This window comes from Larimichthys crocea, chromosome XVII (genome assembly GCF_000972845.2).
Source record: "Larimichthys crocea isolate SSNF chromosome XVII, L_crocea_2.0, whole genome shotgun sequence".
NCBI classification, from domain to species: Eukaryota; Metazoa; Chordata; class Actinopteri; family Sciaenidae; genus Larimichthys; species Larimichthys crocea.
The window spans coordinates 21,181,036-21,200,713 of NC_040027.1; the positions used below are offsets into that span (position 1 = coordinate 21,181,036).

Sequence of the window (19,678 nt, forward strand, 5' to 3'; positions counted from 1 at the left end):
AATTGGGACAAATTCTGATCAAACTTTTATGCTTTATTCATTCTCAGAGGAGGCTGTTTGGCTCTAAAAACAGTATATACAAAAGTAGGGTGCATGGTAGGAATATGATATTTCAGTCATGTCACAACTCAGCTTTTCTTGCAACCAGCCCTTCAGGTGGGCACCACTGATCTGCAGTGCTCCTACCTTGTACCACTGTATCTTCGGAGTAGGTCTTCCTGTGATGATGGCAATAAATGTAGCTGGTTGGCCAGGCTCTACACACAGGTCCTCAGTGGGTACCTGGACGGAGGGAGGAGCTGAAAAGGCGATCAGATGAGTTAGTCAGTAATCGCACAAAGTCTGATAGAAGTCATACTCTAGAGACAAGAATACCATCTGTAATTTCCTGCAATGACTCTGAGATGTAGATCTCTTCCTCTTCATCCTCTAGATAACATGGTGTCTGACCTATGGATGTGGAGGCAGGGACAGCCTCTTCAGTACCACATTCAGCTCTGGAGACAAAGATAAGATGAAAGGAAAAGGTAACTAGCAAATAGTACTGATCAGTTTTGGGAAATAACTTTAAATCTATTTACTAAATTACAGTTGTTTAAGTAAGTAAATTGAGACATTTACCAACACAGTCAAACTGATGCTTAATTCAACAAATTAAAGAAAGAAAGAAATTAAATAATAAAACTGAAACAATACATCATTGTTGGTGATACTAAACTTACTGTTCAGCGTGTTCAGAAGGGAAGAGCATCTTAGCAATAGAGGTAGGGCTGAAATCTGTCTGTAACCATTTCTTCACAAAGGCAGTGGTCCAGCCCTCCGAGTCTGCATCTACAAAAACCAAAATGCCATTCAGCAGGAATTTATGGGTCAGACACTTAAATATTTTTTGCTTTTATGATTTCTTGATTTGACTGTACTGTCACTATTTAGAATCACTGGAAAAAGAAAGTGAAAAAGTACTTTACCTTACTTACCGGATGCAGCACTAATGCATTTCTTACCTCGATACTTGAGGGTTTAACCCCACTAACCCAACACACCAAGAGGACATGGGCGTATGCCCACTCCACCTGCCCAGCACATGACCATCTTGTTGTTCGTTGAAGTGAAGAGTTAGCTGGGCATGCGTTGGCAAGAGGAGAAAGGGGAATGTCGGGTGGTTATTTGTTATCATGACAATGATGACTTACATGGAACAGTCCATGTGAGGAACTTCCTGCTTTAGGACTAGTAGAGGGAAGATGGAAAAACATGTAGGTTATGGAAAATGGAAGCGCACACACGGTGAACTGGTGTCAGAGAAACTGTAGAAAAGACATATATGTGAGTGAGACAGTTTTATAGCCCATATAAAGAATATCATATGTCATACTTACAGTAGATTTCATCAGCATCTAATAATTCTATCGAATCAGCTAAATAACAATCTACCATATTCTACTTTTATTCCTTACCTTGCTGACCCAACGCGATAGCAACTGTGGTAAATGAATAGATACTACAGTTGGCAAATCACTGCCTAACATGACAGTAATGGTAGTACTTTTGGAGGAATGGCGGAAATTGAACTAGTCTGTTCCAACTCATGCAATCTGTGCAAAGTGGAAACATGATGAAAAACACAAAAACATTCCATACAATAAATGTATCGATGTCTTTTCATCGGTGAAGATGCTGCAGTATGGTGTCTATGGTGAATGGTAGCCACTAGATCCTGCTGGGTTATGGCAATAGAAGCTTGTTAGAAGTAGTTATTGTTAGGTATTAAGATCGACTCTCAATGTATGAATAACATATAGAAGTGCTTGGGACTTCTGTATGAACAGATGAGGTGAGCGGTGAAACTTATTCAACAGTAAATAAAAAAACATTTGTTATTTTGTTATACAGATATTAGGTCATAGATGGTTTTGATTAGATTGAATGTAATAAAGGTCAATGTAGCGATCTGGGATAGAGGTTATCTACGGATATTTGCATTCAGCAGAGACAGCTTATGATGCATGCATTAGTTATTACATGCTGCCTTTTAAGTTAAACAACGTAGACAATCACTTAACTCAAATGGCAATATTAGTAATGGAAAATGAAAAATGGAAGAAAAAAAACATGTGTAAGTGTGGCTGTATTTCATGCATTTCATCATATGATGGTGAATATCATTAGATAGTTATAGTTATAGTTAATACTGTTAATAGTTGTGAATCCACATTTGCTGTGCATGAATCTTTTAAGCATGCAGGTATAGACTGCACTTCATGCTATAATCCCTGGGGATCTTGTGACAACTGGTATGGTAGTTGGAACTGCTTATGATGTGAGTGTGTTTGAAACGGGGAAAAGGAAACTGTGAGTAAAATCTCAAAATGACATCACCTGGATAGAATGGATGAATGGTAGTGGTTGAAAGTGGAATTTGTTGCTGTTTGTTGTGAAGTAATGTCATACGATGTGATGCAAAAAGGGTGACAGGATCAGAAGTGATGAACTGAAGGGAAACTGGTCAATGGCATGTGCTTCATCCTTTCTCGGACCCAGGTGAACTAGTGAAAGTGTGGAGCGTCCACGTACCTTTAGGAGGTAAGTCTTGTGGTTGGTCATTCTCGATGTCAATCGGCGGTACATAAGCGGGGCAAAGCCCTGCTTTGCACTTGACGCAGCCGAACTCATTCCAAAGCTGAATAAAACAAAACATTTGAAGTACTGCATCTTAAATCAATGTTACTAACTATCTTGATAAACTGTACATTTGACTTTATTGGTCTTATACCTCACACTCGTACTGTCCAATATCTGCCTCTGTTGCGCTGATGACTGTTAGAGACAAGATACCACTACGAGCGTCATTCAGGATGTAGTATTTTTGCTGGTCAGTCAACTCTCTGCCATCCTTCAACCACCTGCCAAATCCAAAAATTGATGTGTCTGACACATACAATGACTAGAAAAAATTCACATATTCACTATGGTGGTTACATTTGCTATGTGTTGCCATACCTGATTCGTGGTAACGGAGTAGTCTGTGTGGAGCAGGTAAACAGTATATCCTCTCCCTCTATCAGACAAGCACTCTCCAGCCGACACACAAATCTGGGGGGAGCTGGAGAGAAGAAGATTTACGTGAATGTGTCTTCTGTGCCCTTATAATTAGTAAAAGACCAATGTCAGTTATAGTAATTATAATTAGAAGTGTAATAATGTTAACAGTAAATAGTAATAGTAGATATAATAGCGGGTAGTAAGTAGTAGGAGTGATTAAAATAATGTGTGTAGTGTAATGTAGTGGGTGTATTAAGACACTAGGATTAGAAACCACAGTAGTAGTAGTAATTTAAGTAACACCGATAGTAGTAATTGTGACAGCTGTAATAATAATGGTGCTACTAGTGGTAAAAGTTTAGTAGTACTAGATGCAGAAGTAGAAGAACTAGCATAGTAATGTATTATAATTACAAAGTAATAATATAGCTGTCCTGGGTTCCTCTGTGCATGCATGTACAACATTCACCTCCAAATACAGACATGTACCTGCAGCAACACTCAAGTGGTTTTGATGCATCCACAGACTCACCTTGCACCACCACCTTAGCCAGAGTACCAGCACTGCCCATGAAGTTGTTAGCATAGCAAGCATACTGTCCAGAGTCCTGTGCAGTAAGGCTGTCCAGGATCAGACTACAGGTGCCTGAGCGGTCTGCTGTGATGATGTGACGTGGGTCATCCTCTAAAGGAAGGCCATCTAAGAGACAGATTTTAACTGTGAAACTAGCACTGTAACCAAACCACACAATGCATGTGTGCAAAATAATGCGCCGATCAGGAAATCACACTACTAAAAACATTGCTTCTTATCACACTATGGCAAAATATACACAGTATATACTGTAGATATTCTGATAAGATTTATTATTTCTGACCTTTGAGCCAGCTGACCACTGGTTTTGGAGATCCTGTGACTTTACAGGTCAGTTTGATTGTCTGTCCTATCTTTGTTGTGCAGTCAGACAACGGTGACTCAAACACCGGTGGACCTGTTGACAGTCACAAACACAAATACAGAAATCACTCATCAAGCATTTAATGAAAATATTATCCAGATCAATATCAGAAGCCAATGCTATACTTCAGCTGCTGTTGTAATATAAAGAATAGAACACACTGATTGACAAAAATTTCCATTCCCAAAGAAACCCACTTACTGTTAGTGGGCAGGCTGGATTGTTGCTGTAGCTCCTTCAGGTCTTTCAGCCAGGAGAGTTTGACCAGGGAGGAGCGTCCCTGCAGTGTGTACCTCCGCAATGAGCCCCTGTGCTCATGCCACAATCCCCAAGACTTGTCATCTCCACCCACAGTCTCCTTTATTTCAACATCATTCAGCTGGATAGAGTGAGAATGAGAAAGACCAATGAGTGGGAAGATGGGGTCACGTTGAAAAAAGCTTTGATAGCACACTCAAGTACAGGAATTGTCATCACATGTGGCTATATGTGGTATTAAATGGTTTATTTATTGTGATGCTTCAGTAGAATAAGCGAGAACAGGAGAATAGATCTTACCTTCATTTTGTTCTTGAAGGTGTAGGTGTCATTGTTCATACTGGTGTCCTTCTTGAGTTTACACAGTACAATGCATTCCTTAAAGAGAAAGACTTGTCTCTGATGCCCCCTAGAGGTCGTCTTAATTTCTGGCGTTTCCTCCCACACTGTGAAGACTCCCTGAGGGGGATTAACAGCAAAATTAATCAAATGCTGATGACTCATCAAATACTTTTTATTTTATGTACTTTTCAGGCAGTATTGTGATACAGAGTATTTAGGTGTGCCTGAAAGCGCACACTATATGTTATCCACCACGCTTCTTCTTCTTCTTCAACTGATTCTTACGCCCTTTTTTCTGTTTACTTCTCCTCCCAGAGTTTTTGTCGCACACACACAAAACAGAAAACGACGATAGGAAGGAAAAAACGATGAGGGAAGGAAGGAAAAGAATGACGAAAGGAAGGAAGAAAAAAACGACGACAGGAAGGACGGAATGAAGGAAGGAAGGAAAAAACGGGAAGCAGTGTCAGTAATAATGAATGCAGGCGACGGGGTCAGAGTCAGGCACACTCAAAATTTCTTTAGAAATTTTCTAGTTGATGCTGCAATTCGGTAATAGGAAAGCCTTACACACTGTTATCATGTAATTTTCTGATCAATTTATTACAACAGATTAATTTCAGCTGAGATTAAACTTCACACACAGGAAACATCATTTTTACTAGTTGTGACAAAAATTGATACAAGCTATTAGACCCAAATCCAAACCAGAATATAAAAACATTCAGTCAATTATCTGTAGTTACCTGTCGCACAGGTTCGCCCAGGGCGCTAAGAGGAGCTGGGTAGCTCTCGATGAGGGACACTTGATGCAGGTTGTCAGACCTCCAGGGTAGACAGGACACCATGGAGAAAGCATCCTCCAAAAGACAGCAGCTCTGGCCACTTTTGGCTTTGTTTTTTATTAACTCCTGCCAATAACATTTTTATTTACATCCTAGGTATTTTGACACATTAGCAGCAGAATAAGCTTAAGCTTAAGTTAATTTATATTAACTTCAATTCAATATTCAATATGCAAATATTTCGATATCTCTCTATTCCTTTGTGATCAAAGAAACATGAATAATATATTTCAGTCATTGCCTCCATCTCACTGACACTAATCATTAAGGTTTCACACATATATTTGTAAAAATAAAACTGTACCCTAACCTTCAGTAAAGCCTGGTAGGTTTGAATCCTCTCCACTGGTTGCTGGAGGAAGGTAAGGACATCCATGACAGGAGCCTCAGGATTACCAGACTCTATTAACTGCTGAATAGTAACATATTAAAGAAATAAAACACATTAGATCAGTGTAATAATCTTGCTTATTAGCACACAGTTTCCACAGTGTTAAATGTTTATGTTTAAATGCAAACAGATTTTGTGAGTACTTTGAAATACTGCTGGATAGCCTTGTCTGTGAGGCAGGCCTCTGCTTGTGCTTGTCCCACGATGTAGAGAAGATACTTCTCAAAGTCCTCAGTCTGTTTGATCAGATGCATGGCCACATCGTCGTCTGTGGCACACTCTCTCAGACCGGGAAGGAGAGTCCTGAGAAGACATATGATTTTGTTTATCATTCAGAGATGTAAGTTATGTATAATACAGTCCAAGTACAATTATTTCCTGTGTGTGTGTGCATGTATTACCTCTCATGCAGGCATACAATGTCCTTGATATTTCTGAAAATGATCTCTTTCTGGTTGAGGATATTAATCGGGACGTTGTGACTGGAGTCCAAATTATTTAGCATTTCGGTGAACATCTTCATCTCCTTTACAAACTCATCTTCGCCATCAATCAGACCTTGGATCAGTTGGCTAAAGATAAAGGGAATTTAATGAAGATTTGTAACAATGAAGCAGCATTTGTTTTTTTAACAGTTTACATCTGAGATTTGTGATGAGAACAAATAAGTTCTTCACAATCACAAAAGCCAAGTTATCAAGATGCTGCAGTATAGGAAGAAATATGAGCAAGAAACAAACAAATAGTGGAAATATATAGTTTAAAAATATCAGTCATTATATAACTGCAGCATGACACACCTCAGAGCTCTCCTGTACTCTTCTCCTGTTGATCCAATTCCATCAAGATCCTCTTGTGGTGCTCTTAATTGTGGGAAGGTCTCCTGTTCAAAACATCATTATGTATTTATCATTTAAAGCCTTTTAATTTCTCATTACTGAAAGACAATAACCTCTTTCTTGACAGCACAGCATTGAAAACAGGACAGGATTAACATTTCACAATATAACACATTTTGACATCTGGATTTAGTCGCCCTACCTTCCTCTTCTTCTCCAGGTAGGCTGGACACACCCATCCCTGTCGAGCAGGGTTGGTTTTGGTTGGTTTGGTCCTCACTAGCCATCTGTCAGGATGAATAGAATCCAGGACCTCTACAAACTGGCCTTCCTTCAGGACAAAACTGTCCTTATTTCCACTGTTTGGACTGTAGTCAGCTCGAGCCACGTACATTTCAAATGTCTCAGGGGGGGAACAAACATAGTTTAAGGCATATACGATTAAACGTTACTAAATTAAATTATTGCATGAATGTTTACAGAGCATAAGTCTATAAATACAGTGCATATACCCAAGATGAAACAAAATACATAAAAGTACCTCTCGTCGATCCTCCTCCCCTTCTGACTCAGATCCAGAGACGGTACTAGTTAAGGGTGTGTGAGCACGGTGGTGTTTAGGAGATGGTGTCCTCAGTCGACTTTCATGAGGCCCTACAAATCAAAGAGGAAGATAGCATAAATATACCTGATAGGAAATTTAATAAGAACTAGTGGCATACAGCAACAAAAAAATAAAAGCAGCACTGCTGACCTTTGACCTTTAGTAGTTTCTTTGGAGGTTGTGGAGGAGCTATCTGTTCTTTATCATCTTTTGGAGGCACTTGGTCCACTGCTTTTGTCACTTCCCTGTAAAAATATTCAGAGATATTTTGTGCATCTTAATGAACAAAATAAAAAAGTTTAGATATTATATTTATATAGCAAAATTAAAATATCCTCTCTGCCCTCTGACCTCAGTACAGCTGGGCAAGTCTCAACAGGTTCCATCATGTCTGGAGCTGTTTCATAATCAGAGGGACTCGACACTGTTGAAAGAAGAAAATTATATGTACTATACTGTAAATATCAAGAAAATCCAAATTTTGTGATTATACTATACAGAGAATACATGTTACTCACTGGAGCTGGTAGCAATGAGTGAACCTCTCCTCTCTTGCAGAGTCATCTGAGCGTCCTGCTGCTCAGTCAGGTTGTAGGCTTCCCACAGAGAGACACTTACACTTTCCACATAGTTTGCAGTATCTGTAGCTGAGGTGGCTGTCTGGGTTTCAGTCTGAGGTAGACTCTGAATCTGTGTTTTGGTTTCAGCCTCTGGTTTTGGCGGAGCGAGTTGCAGAGGAGTTATGGCTGCAAGCGGTGGGTGCACAGGCTTCTGGACTATCGGAGCAGGCTTCTGAGGCTGTACTGTTATGTTTCCATTGTAGGAGGTCACACCGAATTTATTCACCACTTCACATGTATAGATCCCACTGTCACTGGTGGTCAGGTTTTTGATCACCAGTGTGCATACACCATTCTCTGTGGTCTTAATTCGGCATCGATGGTCATTAGTGATTTGTTGCCCGTTTTTCAGCCAGCGCACCGTGCTGGGTTTTCCTTCTACGACACACACTAGATTGACTGTACCATGAAGATCTGCACTCTGGTTCTTAAACACCTCTTTAAAGACAGGTCGCATGTCTTTGCGGGTTTTGTAGCCTTTGAAGGCAGCCTGGATCTTGACTGCAGCCTCTTGCAGTTCTGGTTCATCCTCAATGCTGATGTCAACCTCTGGTGTTGCATTGTTTGGTGGTTGTGCACTTTTGGGTTCATGAATTAAAGGAAGAGTAGGGGGTTGGGTTAAACCCTCAACAAAAGAGCCAGGGGGATGGACATCACTATGTGTCGCTGGTATGTCGGTCAAAGCCTCTAAGAACGTTTCATCTTCAGAAATGTAAAGGAGAGGAATATCTTCTGTCATCTTTGTTGTTTGTTGTTCTTCCTCCCTTCTCATTGGCTCGACCACGAGTTTAATTTCCTGGTCCACTTCAGGTTCTTTTCTCATTGGTTTAACTGGTTGTCTGATTGGTTGTTTGGTGTTTGTGTCCTTCTCTGCAGCTTTAACAGGTTGCTTAATTTTCTCTACTACCTCAGAGGCTTTTGGTAATGACTGTTTCCTCTCAAATCTTGGTTGCTCTTCAACCTCTTTTTTTGGAAACCCAACTGACTGTTTAATTGGCTGATCTTCCATTGTTTTCACCGCAACTCTTGTCACCTGTTGATCATCCTGATCTGTCTCTGTGTCCCTTGAACATTGTTTTTCCATTCCTCCCTTTGCTTTGGTTTTTATCCTTGCAGGTGGTTTTGGAGGGGAAAATTCAGACTTCTTTTCTAAAATCCTTTCTGGTTGTTCTACTGACTCTTTGTCTACTACTAGTTTCAGTGGAGTTTTCTGGCTCTCTGCCTCTTGTTGTTTAACTAGGTCTCTCTGTTTATTGTCCTCTTCTGAATCATTCACAGTAGACTTTACTGACTGGACAAGTATTTTTTCAGTTTCCTTTGAAACAAATTTAAGAGGTTCCTTTCCCTCTGTCACCTTTCCTTTCGATCTTACTGGTGGTTTAAAAGGTTCCTCCTCTGTTTGGTCTACTTCAGTCTCCTTTACTGTAGACTTTTCTTCTTTTTCCTTTATTGTCTCTTTGGTAAACTTTTCTACTGGTTTCACAGGTTTTTTATCCTCACTCTTCTTCCACAGGACCGTTCCTGGAAGGTTTTCTTTCCTCTCCACTTCACTAGTGTTCTCTGAAGGCTTTCCTGGTTGTTTTGACCTCTGTTCAACTTCATTTTGATTTTCCGGACATATTAATGGCTGTTTCTTTTGTTGAAATGCAGTGTCTCCTAGAACCCTGTCTGACTGATCTGTGTTATGGTCAGTCTTGACTATTTTCTCTAGCTTCCTTCCTGGTTGCTTGGTCTCCATGACAACGTCTTTCTCTGTTTCCAAAGTCCTTGCTGGCTCTTTTACCTCCCTGTCAACCCCATCATCCTTTTCCAGTAGTCCCTTCTCTTTATGCGTGTCCAGTTGCATGACACCCTGTGCAACATCAAAGTTCGGCTCCGTAGACCTTGCAGGTTGGGTGCTCTTTTGGTCTTCATTATTATTTGCCCTCAGCATAGACTGTTTTAGGTCAAACAATGGCTCAACATCTTTGTCTGTGTTTGTAATAGATGCTTTCCTATTAGTTCTCTTTTTGGGCTCTGGAGGAATAGGCCTCTCGTTCTCTGCAGAAGGCGTTTCTTTGGAAACAGTGGCCTTTGTCCGAGGCAGTATTGTAGGAGGTTCTACCTTTGGTGGAGTGGATTGCACTGCTAGACACAAAAATGAAAAAATATTGACAACTGGTTTATGCGTAGTGGAGTTTGGACAGAAAAAGAACACGAGTAGACCTATTTTTATTCCTGTAACTTTTCCAATTAGGTATTAAGATGTACACACCCTTCACTGATACTGTTGCACTGGTCTCTGCACTTCCTGCTTGACATGTGTAGCTGCCACTGTCCTCAGGTTTGAGCTCCTTGATGTGGAGCTGGAGGAGGCAGCCATCCTGAGTCATGTCATATTTTTTGCTGGCTCTCACTGGCAGGTTGTTCTTCTTCCATTGCACAGACACTCCAGGCTTAGACAGTTCACAGCACAGTGAGGCTGTAGCTCCTTCCTCAACCTCCACACTTTGTAAATCTTTGTTGAAAAATGGAGCGGGTTCTAGGTAGATAGGACAGACCAGACCAAAACTATCGTTGGAGACAGAGCTGGATAAGGTGCCAAATTTGTTTTTGTAAATATCTTTGTTTTCATGGAGTTCCAGGCAGTTCACACATTTCATTTAAGTATTTGGACAGTATAGTACACCTCCCTGTAACTGAGAACTTGAGAGATGATACAATGAGATTTTCCATGCATGCACCACAACACCCACATGCACAAACCTTTAACTGATACACTTGCAGTGGTCTCTGCACTTCCTGTTTGACATGTGTAGCTTCCACTGTCCTCAGGTCTGAGCTCTTTGATGTGGAGCTGGAGGAAGCAGCCATCTTGTTTCATCTCATACTTCCTGCTGGCCCTCAATGGCAGCTTGTTCTTCTTCCATTGTACTGACACTCCAGGTTTGGACAGTTCACAGCACAGGGAGGCTGTACCTCCCTCCTTAACCTCCACACTTTGTAAATCTCTGTTAAAGAGTGGTGGGAGCTCTGCAAAGATTGACGTGGATTGGTAAAAAACATATAGACAGTAGAAAAAATTGGAAAATATTTGATGATTTGACATTCAAACCAATTTACAATGTAGATAGTGTATTGCAATAATAGTAATTAAAAACATTCAGAAAACTTCAGACAACCTTTAGAAAGTACACTGAATTATGTTGAATCATGTATGCAGAGCAAACACTCAATTGAACAACATTGTCAAATGCACAGACCTTTCACTATCACAGCTGCAGTGGTCTCTGCACTTCCTGCTTGACATGTGTAGCTGCCACTGTCCTCAGGTTTGAGCTCCTTGATGTGGAGCTGCAGGAGGCAGCCATCTTGTTTCATGTCATACTTTCTGCTGGCTCTCAGTGGCAGGTTGTTCTTCTTCCATTGCACTGACACTCCAGCCTTAGACAGTTCACAGCACAGGGAGGCTGTAGCTCCCTCCTCAGCCTCCATACTTACTAAGTCTTTCTTGAAGAATGGAGGGAGCTCTGGTATATAGGCAAGAAAAACAGAAATGTACAACTATATATGTAATGGGAATAGTAGTTAAAACATCACCAAGTGGGTGGGTTTACCAAATACAGCGGAGTAAGATAATATAAGGACTATCGGATAGACCTTAGATGTGCACAAAAGTATTATACAATAAAATGCAAATTACAATTTTCTAATGAAGTCAGAACTCTCCAAACATGCACAAACCTTTCACTGATACAGCTGCAGTGGTCTCTGCACTTCCTGTTTGACATGTGTAACTTCCACTGTCCTCAGGTTTAAGATCCTTGATGTGGAGCTGCAGGAGGCAGCCATCCTGCTTCATTTCATACTTCCTGTTAGCTCTCAGTGGCAGCTTGTTCTTCCTCCATTGCACTGATAGACCAGGTTTAGACACCTCACAGCACAGGGAGGCTGTACCTCCCTCATCAACCTCCACACTTTGTAATTCTCTGTTGAAAAATGGTGTGAGTTCTGCAAAAATGGGTATGGATTGGAAATTAACAGAAATATACACCTTCTGTGGAATCGGAGAATGCCATATAGAGCAGACATTCAATTGTACATTTTCAAATGCACACACCTTTCACGGTCACAGCTGCAGTGGTCTCTGCACTTCCTGCTTTACACGTGTAGCTGCCACTGTCCTCAGGTTTGAGATCCTTGATGTGGAGCTGGAGGAGGCAGCCATCCTGTTTCATGTCATACTTCCTGTTAGCTCTCAGTGGCAGGTTGTTCTTCCTCCATTGCACAGATACTCCAGGTTTAGACAGCTCACAGCACAGGGAGGCTGTACCTCCCTCCTCAACCTCCACACTTTGTAAATCTCTGTTAAAGAGTGGTGGGAGCTCTGCAAAGATTGGCATGGATTGGTAAAAAACATATAGACAGTAGAATTGGAAAATATTTGATGATTTGACATTAAAACCAATTTACAATGTAGATAGTGTATTGCAATAATAGTAATTTAAAACATTCAGAAAACTTCAGACAACCTTTAGAAAGTACATTAAGTTATGTTGAATCATGCATGCAGAGCAAACACTCAATTGAACAACATTGTCGAATGGACAGACCTTTCACTATCACAGCTGCAGTGGTCTCTGCACTTCCTGCTTGACATGTGTAGCTGCCACTGTCTTCAGGTTTGAGCTCCTTGATGTGGAGCTGCAGGAGGCAGCCATCTTGTTTCATGTCATACTTTCTGCTGGCTCTCAGCGGCAGGTTGTTCTTCTTCCATTGCACTGACACTCCAGCCTTAGACAGCTCACAGCACAGTGAGGCTGTAGCTCCCTCCTCAGCCTCCATACTTACTAAGTCTTTCTTGAAGAATGGAGGGAGCTCTGGTATATAGGCAAGAAAACAGAAATGTACAACTATATATGCAATAGGAATAGTAGCTGAAACATCACCAAGTGGGCGGGTTTACCAAATACAGCGGAGTAAGATAATATAAGGACTAAACCTTAGATGTACGCGAAAGTATTATACAATAAAATACATGTAGGTCTCATTTTAATTTTTAAATTACAATTTTCTAATTAAGTCAGAACTCTCCAAACATGCACAAACCTTTCACTGATACAGTTGCAGTGGTCTTTGCACTTCCTGTTTGACATGCGTAACTTCCACTGTCCTCAGGTCTGAGCTCTTTGATGAGGAGCTGGAGGAGGCAGCCATCCTGCTTCATTTCATACTTCCTGTTAGCTCTCAGTGGCAGATTGTTCTTCCTCCATTGTATTGACACTCCAGGTTTGGACAGTTCACAGCACAGGGAGGCTGTACCTCCCTCCTTAACATCCACATTTTGTAATTCTTCTTTGAAAAATGGTGGGAGCTCTGAAATACAACATGGGAGTAACAGTGTCGGATGTTTAAGCATAGCAGAAATAACATTTCAAATAATGTAAAGTTAAGGCGAAATTAGATGTAAAAAAATATTATAGAGCATGATGTTTTCTCCACTATGCAATAGTTTCAGCAAGTTCAGATGAGAATTAGTATTTATTTAAAAATGGTTTTACATTATTTAAAGCTTGCTGACAGATTGAGATTTTCAAGGGAACAAACCTTTCACGGTCACAGCTGCAGTGGTCTCTGCACTTCCTGCTTGACATGTGTAACTTCCACTGTCCTCAGGTTTAAGATCCTTGATGTGGAGCTGCAGGAGGCAGCCATCCTGTTTCATGTCATACTTCCTGTTAGCTCTCAGTGGCAGGTTGTTCTTCCTCCATTGCACTGATACTCCAGGTTTAGACACCTCACAGCACAGGGAGGCTGTACCTCCCTCCTCAACCTCCACACTTTGTAATTCTCTGTTAAAGAGTGGTGGGAGCTCTGCAAAGATTGGCATGGATTGGTAAAAAAAAACATATAGACAGTAGAATTGGAAAATATTTGATGATTTGACATTTAAACCAATTTACAATGTAGATAGTGTATTGCAATAATAGTAATTTAAAACATTCAGAAAACTTCAGACAATCTTTAGAAAGTACATTGAATTATGATGAATCATGCATGCAGAGCAAACACTCAATTGAACAACATTGTCGAATGGACAGACCTTTCACTATCACAGTTGCAGTGGTTTCTGCACTTCCTGCTTGACATGTGTAACTTCCACTGTCCTCAGGTTTGAGCTCTTTGATGAGAAGCTGCAGGAGGCAGCCATCTTGTTTCATGTCATATTTCCTGTTGGCTCTTAGTGGCAGCTTGTTCTTCTTCCATTCTACTGACACTCCAGGCTTAGACAGTTCGCAATATAGATAAGCTGTCGCTCCCTCCTCAGCCTCAACACTTACTAAGTCTTTTTTGAAGAATGGAAGAAGCTCTAAGGGGGGAAAAAAGTGGGTGGATTTACCATATACAGTAGGAAATCACATTGATGACCAGATAGGCCAGGAAAGTACATGAATGCATTGTACAATAAAATGCATGTAGTTCTACTGCTAAAATGTTCTGATACAGTCAAAATTCTCCAAACACACAAACCTTTCACTGATACAGTTGCAGTGGTCTCTGCACTTCCCGTTTGACATGTGTAGCTTCCACTGTCTTCAGGTTTAAGATCTTTGATGTGGAGCTGCAGGAGGCAGCCATCCTGTTTCATCTCATACTTCCTGCTGGCCCTCAGTGGCAGATTGTTCTTCTTCCATTGTACTGACAGACCAGGCTTGGACAGCTCGCAGCACAGGGAGGCTGTAGCTCCCTCCTCAGTCTTCACATTCTGCAATTCTTCTTTGAAAAATGGTGGGAGCTCTGTGAAATATATAATATTTAAGAATGCTATGTTTAATGTCACATAGCAGGATGTTTTAGTATAACAAAAAAAACATTTAAGGCATATACGTTAAGGCTAAATAAGATGGATTAAAGATTTGTAAGAGAAAAGTGATGTTTGCTCCATTAGGAAATAGTTTCAGTGAATTCAGATGAGAACAAGTAATTATTTAAAAATATTTTTCCATACTTTAAATCTCACTGACACTGTAAAATTTGCAGATTATGCAGATTAACTAACGCACAAACCTTTCACTGATACAGTTGCAGTGGTCTCTGTATTTCCTGTTTGACATGTGTAGTTTCCACTGTCCTCAGGTTTTAGATCTTTGATGTGGAGCTGGAGAAGGCAACCATCCTGCTTCATCTCGTATTTCCTGTTGGCTCTCAGTGACAGATTATTCTTCCTCCATTGTACAGACACTCCAGGCTTAGATAGTTCACAGCATAGGGAGGCTGTACCTCCCTCCTCAACCTCCACACTTTGTAATTCTCTGCTGAAGAAGGGTACAAGCTCTGCAAAAATGGGTATGGATAAAAAAAAGCATAATTATACATCTCAAAGGATCAGTATGTAGGATTTAGTGGCAACTAGCGGTGATATTGCTCATTGCGAAGTAGAAACTACAGTTGCATCAAGAAAAGTGAAAGGCCCGCTCTAAAGCCAGTATGTTTGGTATGTTTGTTCTGGGCTACTTAAAGCCCCTTAAACTTGACACACTGGACCTTTAAGAGGAATCAAAGAAAGCTTCAGAGGTAACCAAAAGGAGACAATGTATTTGGTAATGCAGACATCGTCATTTCGACCAATTTACATACAACATACAAACCTTCCACTGATACAGTTGCAGTGGTCTCTACACTTCCTGTTTGACATGTGTAGCTTCCACTGTCCTCAGGTTTAAGATCCTTGATGAGGAGCTGCAGGAGGCAGCCATCCTGCTTCATTTCATACTTCCTGTTAGCTCTCAGCGGCAGATTGTTCTTCTTCCATTGTACTGAAAGGTGAGGCTTGGACAGTTCACAGCACAGGGAGGCTGTAGCTGCCTCATCAACCTTCACGTTCTGCAATTCTTCTTTGAAAAATGGTGTGAGCTCTGTGAAATATAAAATGTTTAGGGAGTAACAGAGTGGGACGTTTTAGTATAACAGAAATGACATTTAAGACAAATAAGGTAAGGCTAAATAAGTATAAATAATGGATAAAATATTTGTGATAGATAAATGATGTTTGCTCCACTAGGAAGTACTTTCAGAAAACTGAGAACAATTATTATTATATAAATTAGATAAATTATTTTTAAAAGATTTAAATCTCAATGACACTGTGAAACTTACTATGCAGATTCTCAAATGCACAAACCTTTCACTGATACAGCTGCAGTGGTCTCTGCACTTCCTGTTTGACATGTGTAACTTCCACTGTCCTCAAGTTTAAGATCCTTGATGAGGAGCTGGAGGAGGCACCCATCCTGCTTCATTTCATACTTCCTGTTCACTCTCAGTGGCAGATTGTTCTTCCTCCATTGTACTGACACTCCAGGTTTAGACACCTCACAGCACAGGGAGGTTGTATCTCCCTCCTCAACCTCCACACTTTGTAATTCTCTGTTGAAGAATGGTGTGAGTTCTGCAAAAATGGGTATGGATTGGAAGAAAAAGGAGAAAAGCAGAAAATGCATTTAGTAATGCAGACAATATCAAGACTTTTTAACCGACTTACAATGTAGATAGTGGAATTATAATTTAACACATTCAAGAAACATCAGACAAACTCAAGAAAGTATATTACATTTTGTTGTCTGGTTAATTGTATGGAGAGCAGACACTCAATTGTACACTGCCAAATGCACACACCTTTCACTGATACACTTGCAGTGGTCTCTGCACTTCCCGCTCGACAAGTGTAGCTTCCACTGTCATCAGCGTTGAGATCCTTGATGAGGAGCTCGAGGAAGCAGCCGTCCTGTTTTATCTCGTACTTCCTGCAGGCTCTCAGCAGCAGCTTGTTCTTCTTCCACTGTACTGATAGACCAGGTTTGGACAGTTCACAGCACAGGGAGGCAGTACCTCCCTCGTCAACCTTCATGTTCTGCAACTCTTCTTTGAAAAATGGGGGGAGCTCTGTGAAATATAAAATATTAGTAGAGTAGAGTAACAGAGTGGGATGTTATAGTTTAACAGTAATAAGACCATGTGAGTTAAGGCTTAATATGTTTGCTCCACTTGGAAATACTTTCGGCAAGTTCAGTTAATAACAAGTAATTATTTAAAAATGCTTTTCCATAATTTACTGTGCAGATTCACAAGCGCACAAACCTTTCACTGATAAAGTTGCAGTGGTTTCTGCACTTCCTGTTTGACACGTGTAACTTCCACTGTCCTCAGGTTTGAGCTCGTTGATGAGGAGCTGGAGGAAGCAGCCATCCTCTTTCATCTGATACTTCCTGCTGGCTCTCAGCGGCAGATTGTTCTTCTTCCATTGCACTGACACCCCAGGCTTGGACAGCTCACAGCACAGGGAGGCTGTACCTCCCTCCACAACTTTGACATTTCGTAATTCTTCTTTGAAAAATGGCGGGAGCTCTGGGAAAGATAAGAGGGTAAGAGACTTGAAATTAAATGTATAATATACCTAAGTAAAATAAACAGTAGAAGAAATATGTTAATGTTTTTGTAACCTATGAGAAAGATGAGTGCTGTTTGCTCCATATCATATCATATTTTTAAATCATAGAGTTTCAGGAAGTTTTGATTATTAATTCTAAAAATAAAAAAAACATTCAAACAATTACTAGGTTTTCCAAATGCACACACCTTTCACTGATATAGTTGCAGTGGTCTCTGCATTTCCCGTTTGACATGTGTAGCTTCCACTATCTTCAAGTTGAAGCTCATTAATGTGCAGCTGGACGAGGCAACCATCTTGTTTCATCTCGTACTTTCTGCTTGCTCTCAGCGGCAGCTTGTTCTTCTTCCATTGCACTGACACTCTGGGTTTAGACAGCTCACAGTGCAGGGAAGCTGTACCTCCCTCTTCAGCCTCCACACTTCTTAGTTCTTTCTTGAAGAATGGAGGAAGCTCTGAGAAATAGGGACGGCACCAAAAGTCACAATAGCAATAATAACATATAATAATACATAATATAATAGCATGCAGTATTTGCACATTCACACAATTACAAGGAATTACTTGAAAGTCTATATACCTGACGCAAGTATGTACTACACTACACTGCATCCAATACTGACAACCAAATTTACTGATTAATTTATATTTGGTTGGACGTTTTAATGTTGGAAAGTTGTTACTACGTTCAGAAAGACGTTGACTGACAAACATGTAACTTCTCTGTGAGTATGCTGATACAGTAAAAATACAGCAAGCTGTTTACTGGTTAAATGCATCAGAGTAAACAGAGTACTTGTTCAAATGTACACACCTGTCACTAACACAGTTGCAGTGGTCTCTGCACTTCCTGCTTGACATGTGTAGCTGCCACTGTCCTCAAGTTTCAGCTCCTTGATGTGCAGCTGGAGGAAGCAGCCGTCCTGCCTTATCTCATACTTTCTGCTGGGTCTCAGTGTCAGATTGTTCTTCTTCCACTCAATCGGCACTCCAAGTTTAGACAGTTCACAGTATAAAGAGGCTGAACCTCCCTCCTCTACTTCCACACTCTGTAATTCTTCTTGGAAAAATGGAGGGAGCTCTGGAAGAGAAATAATTGAGATATGTGGTGTAATACATTTGATAGGCCTTTTTTTGTTTTAGTTTTTTTTAAAACAAAACAGGTACAGCAGAGAGCATCCTAAGTGAAACTTACCTGTTACAGTGAGTTTGGCACTGCTCTGCACATCTCCTGTGTCACAGGAGTATATTCCAGTATCCAGAGGATCCACATCATGGATAAGCAAGAGGTTAAGTTTTCCCTCCTTACGTATCTCATATTTATCACCATTTCGGAGAGGGATGTGGTTGCGCCTCCAGGCAACCGGAGAGATAAAATCAGAGGTCGTGCAGGACAAAGTGGCAGTCTCTCCTTCCGTTATCACAAGGTCTTTAGGCTTCTCCTCAAATAAAACTAGAATTTGAAATCAAATAGAATGGTCTGGTTCAGAGGATATTGCTTTAGCTGAAATTACACATTAATACAGAATAATACATTTTAAATTACGCCCTCTATCCCTTAGGTTTCTGCTTACCTTTGGGCTTAGGAACAACTACCAGACTTGCAGAGGTCCTCTCCTCCCCAATCACAAATGCCACGGTGCCTGTCTCCTCAGGCGTTGTCATAGTGAGGACCAGTCTTTGCTCACGACCCTGGTATGTCATCTGGTTCATCTCGTTCTTCTGTAGAGGACTGGAGCCGAGCCACCAGACACCCTCACTCACGTCTGCATGGCTCAGCTCACACACAAACTCTGCATCCTCACCCGCTCTCACCGTTATGTCTTGCAGCTTGGTCACAATCCGCACGCGCTCTGTGGAGGAAGAAGAAGCTATATACAGCTGGAATTTTAGAGGTGGAGATGGAGATGGATTGTGACATATTTTACAACAACTTAGGTGAGAATGGCCTGGTGGTTTTATTCATGCCCCATTTCTTGTACTGTAAATGAATTAGCCAAATATATCAATAAATAACAGAAAAATATGAGTTCAATTGTACTGTAATATCCACCTACCCCGCACAATCAACTTGGCAATGGTCTTCTTGCCTCTGGTGATACAGCAGTACTCTCCAGCATCCTCTAGACACAGTTTCTTGATCTCCAGTGTGTGTGTGGGGCCTTTCTTCTTTAAAATGTATCGCCCTCCTTCTTCTACGACACTGTCGTCCTTCTTCCAAGTGACAGGGACATTAGCACTGGAAACTTCACAAGACAGCAGCAGAGATTTTCCTTCCATCACAGCTTGGCTCGCCAGTTCCTTCTCAAAGAACACAGATGCTGCCGCTGGTAAAAGAAGAAAAGGAGGCA

The 19,678-nt window shown here is 40.9% G+C and overlaps 1 protein-coding gene across 1 annotated transcript in view; it reads right to left on the minus strand.

Moving 5' to 3' along the window:
* Positions 1-19,678, minus strand: part of obscna (obscurin, cytoskeletal calmodulin and titin-interacting RhoGEF a) — a 41,652-nt gene that overhangs the window by 7,864 nt on the left and 14,110 nt on the right. The window contains exons 28-64 of the mRNA XM_027290247.1: positions 19,385-19,654; positions 18,902-19,198; positions 18,523-18,780; positions 18,142-18,408; positions 17,516-17,782; positions 17,018-17,284; positions 16,556-16,822; positions 16,062-16,328; positions 13,487-13,753; positions 12,989-13,255; positions 12,493-12,759; positions 12,000-12,266; positions 11,624-11,890; positions 11,143-11,409; positions 10,646-10,912; positions 10,155-10,421; positions 7,799-10,027; positions 7,632-7,704; positions 7,431-7,525; positions 7,218-7,330; positions 6,879-7,079; positions 6,638-6,720; positions 6,239-6,409; positions 5,981-6,140; positions 5,757-5,858; positions 5,348-5,512; positions 4,560-4,718; positions 4,203-4,380; positions 3,921-4,034; positions 3,575-3,742; positions 3,001-3,103; positions 2,774-2,903; positions 2,575-2,680; positions 940-1,120; positions 723-893; positions 376-497; positions 187-299 (exon numbers count right to left, since the gene is read on the minus strand). Of these exons, the coding sequence (XP_027146048.1) occupies positions 187-299; positions 376-497; positions 723-893; positions 940-1,120; positions 2,575-2,680; positions 2,774-2,903; positions 3,001-3,103; positions 3,575-3,742; positions 3,921-4,034; positions 4,203-4,380; positions 4,560-4,718; positions 5,348-5,512; positions 5,757-5,858; positions 5,981-6,140; positions 6,239-6,409; positions 6,638-6,720; positions 6,879-7,079; positions 7,218-7,330; positions 7,431-7,525; positions 7,632-7,704; positions 7,799-10,027; positions 10,155-10,421; positions 10,646-10,912; positions 11,143-11,409; positions 11,624-11,890; positions 12,000-12,266; positions 12,493-12,759; positions 12,989-13,255; positions 13,487-13,753; positions 16,062-16,328; positions 16,556-16,822; positions 17,018-17,284; positions 17,516-17,782; positions 18,142-18,408; positions 18,523-18,780; positions 18,902-19,198; positions 19,385-19,654 (9,233 nt within the window). The remainder of the gene's footprint in view (positions 1-186; positions 300-375; positions 498-722; positions 894-939; positions 1,121-2,574; positions 2,681-2,773; positions 2,904-3,000; positions 3,104-3,574; positions 3,743-3,920; positions 4,035-4,202; positions 4,381-4,559; positions 4,719-5,347; positions 5,513-5,756; positions 5,859-5,980; positions 6,141-6,238; positions 6,410-6,637; positions 6,721-6,878; positions 7,080-7,217; positions 7,331-7,430; positions 7,526-7,631; positions 7,705-7,798; positions 10,028-10,154; positions 10,422-10,645; positions 10,913-11,142; positions 11,410-11,623; positions 11,891-11,999; positions 12,267-12,492; positions 12,760-12,988; positions 13,256-13,486; positions 13,754-16,061; positions 16,329-16,555; positions 16,823-17,017; positions 17,285-17,515; positions 17,783-18,141; positions 18,409-18,522; positions 18,781-18,901; positions 19,199-19,384; positions 19,655-19,678) is intronic.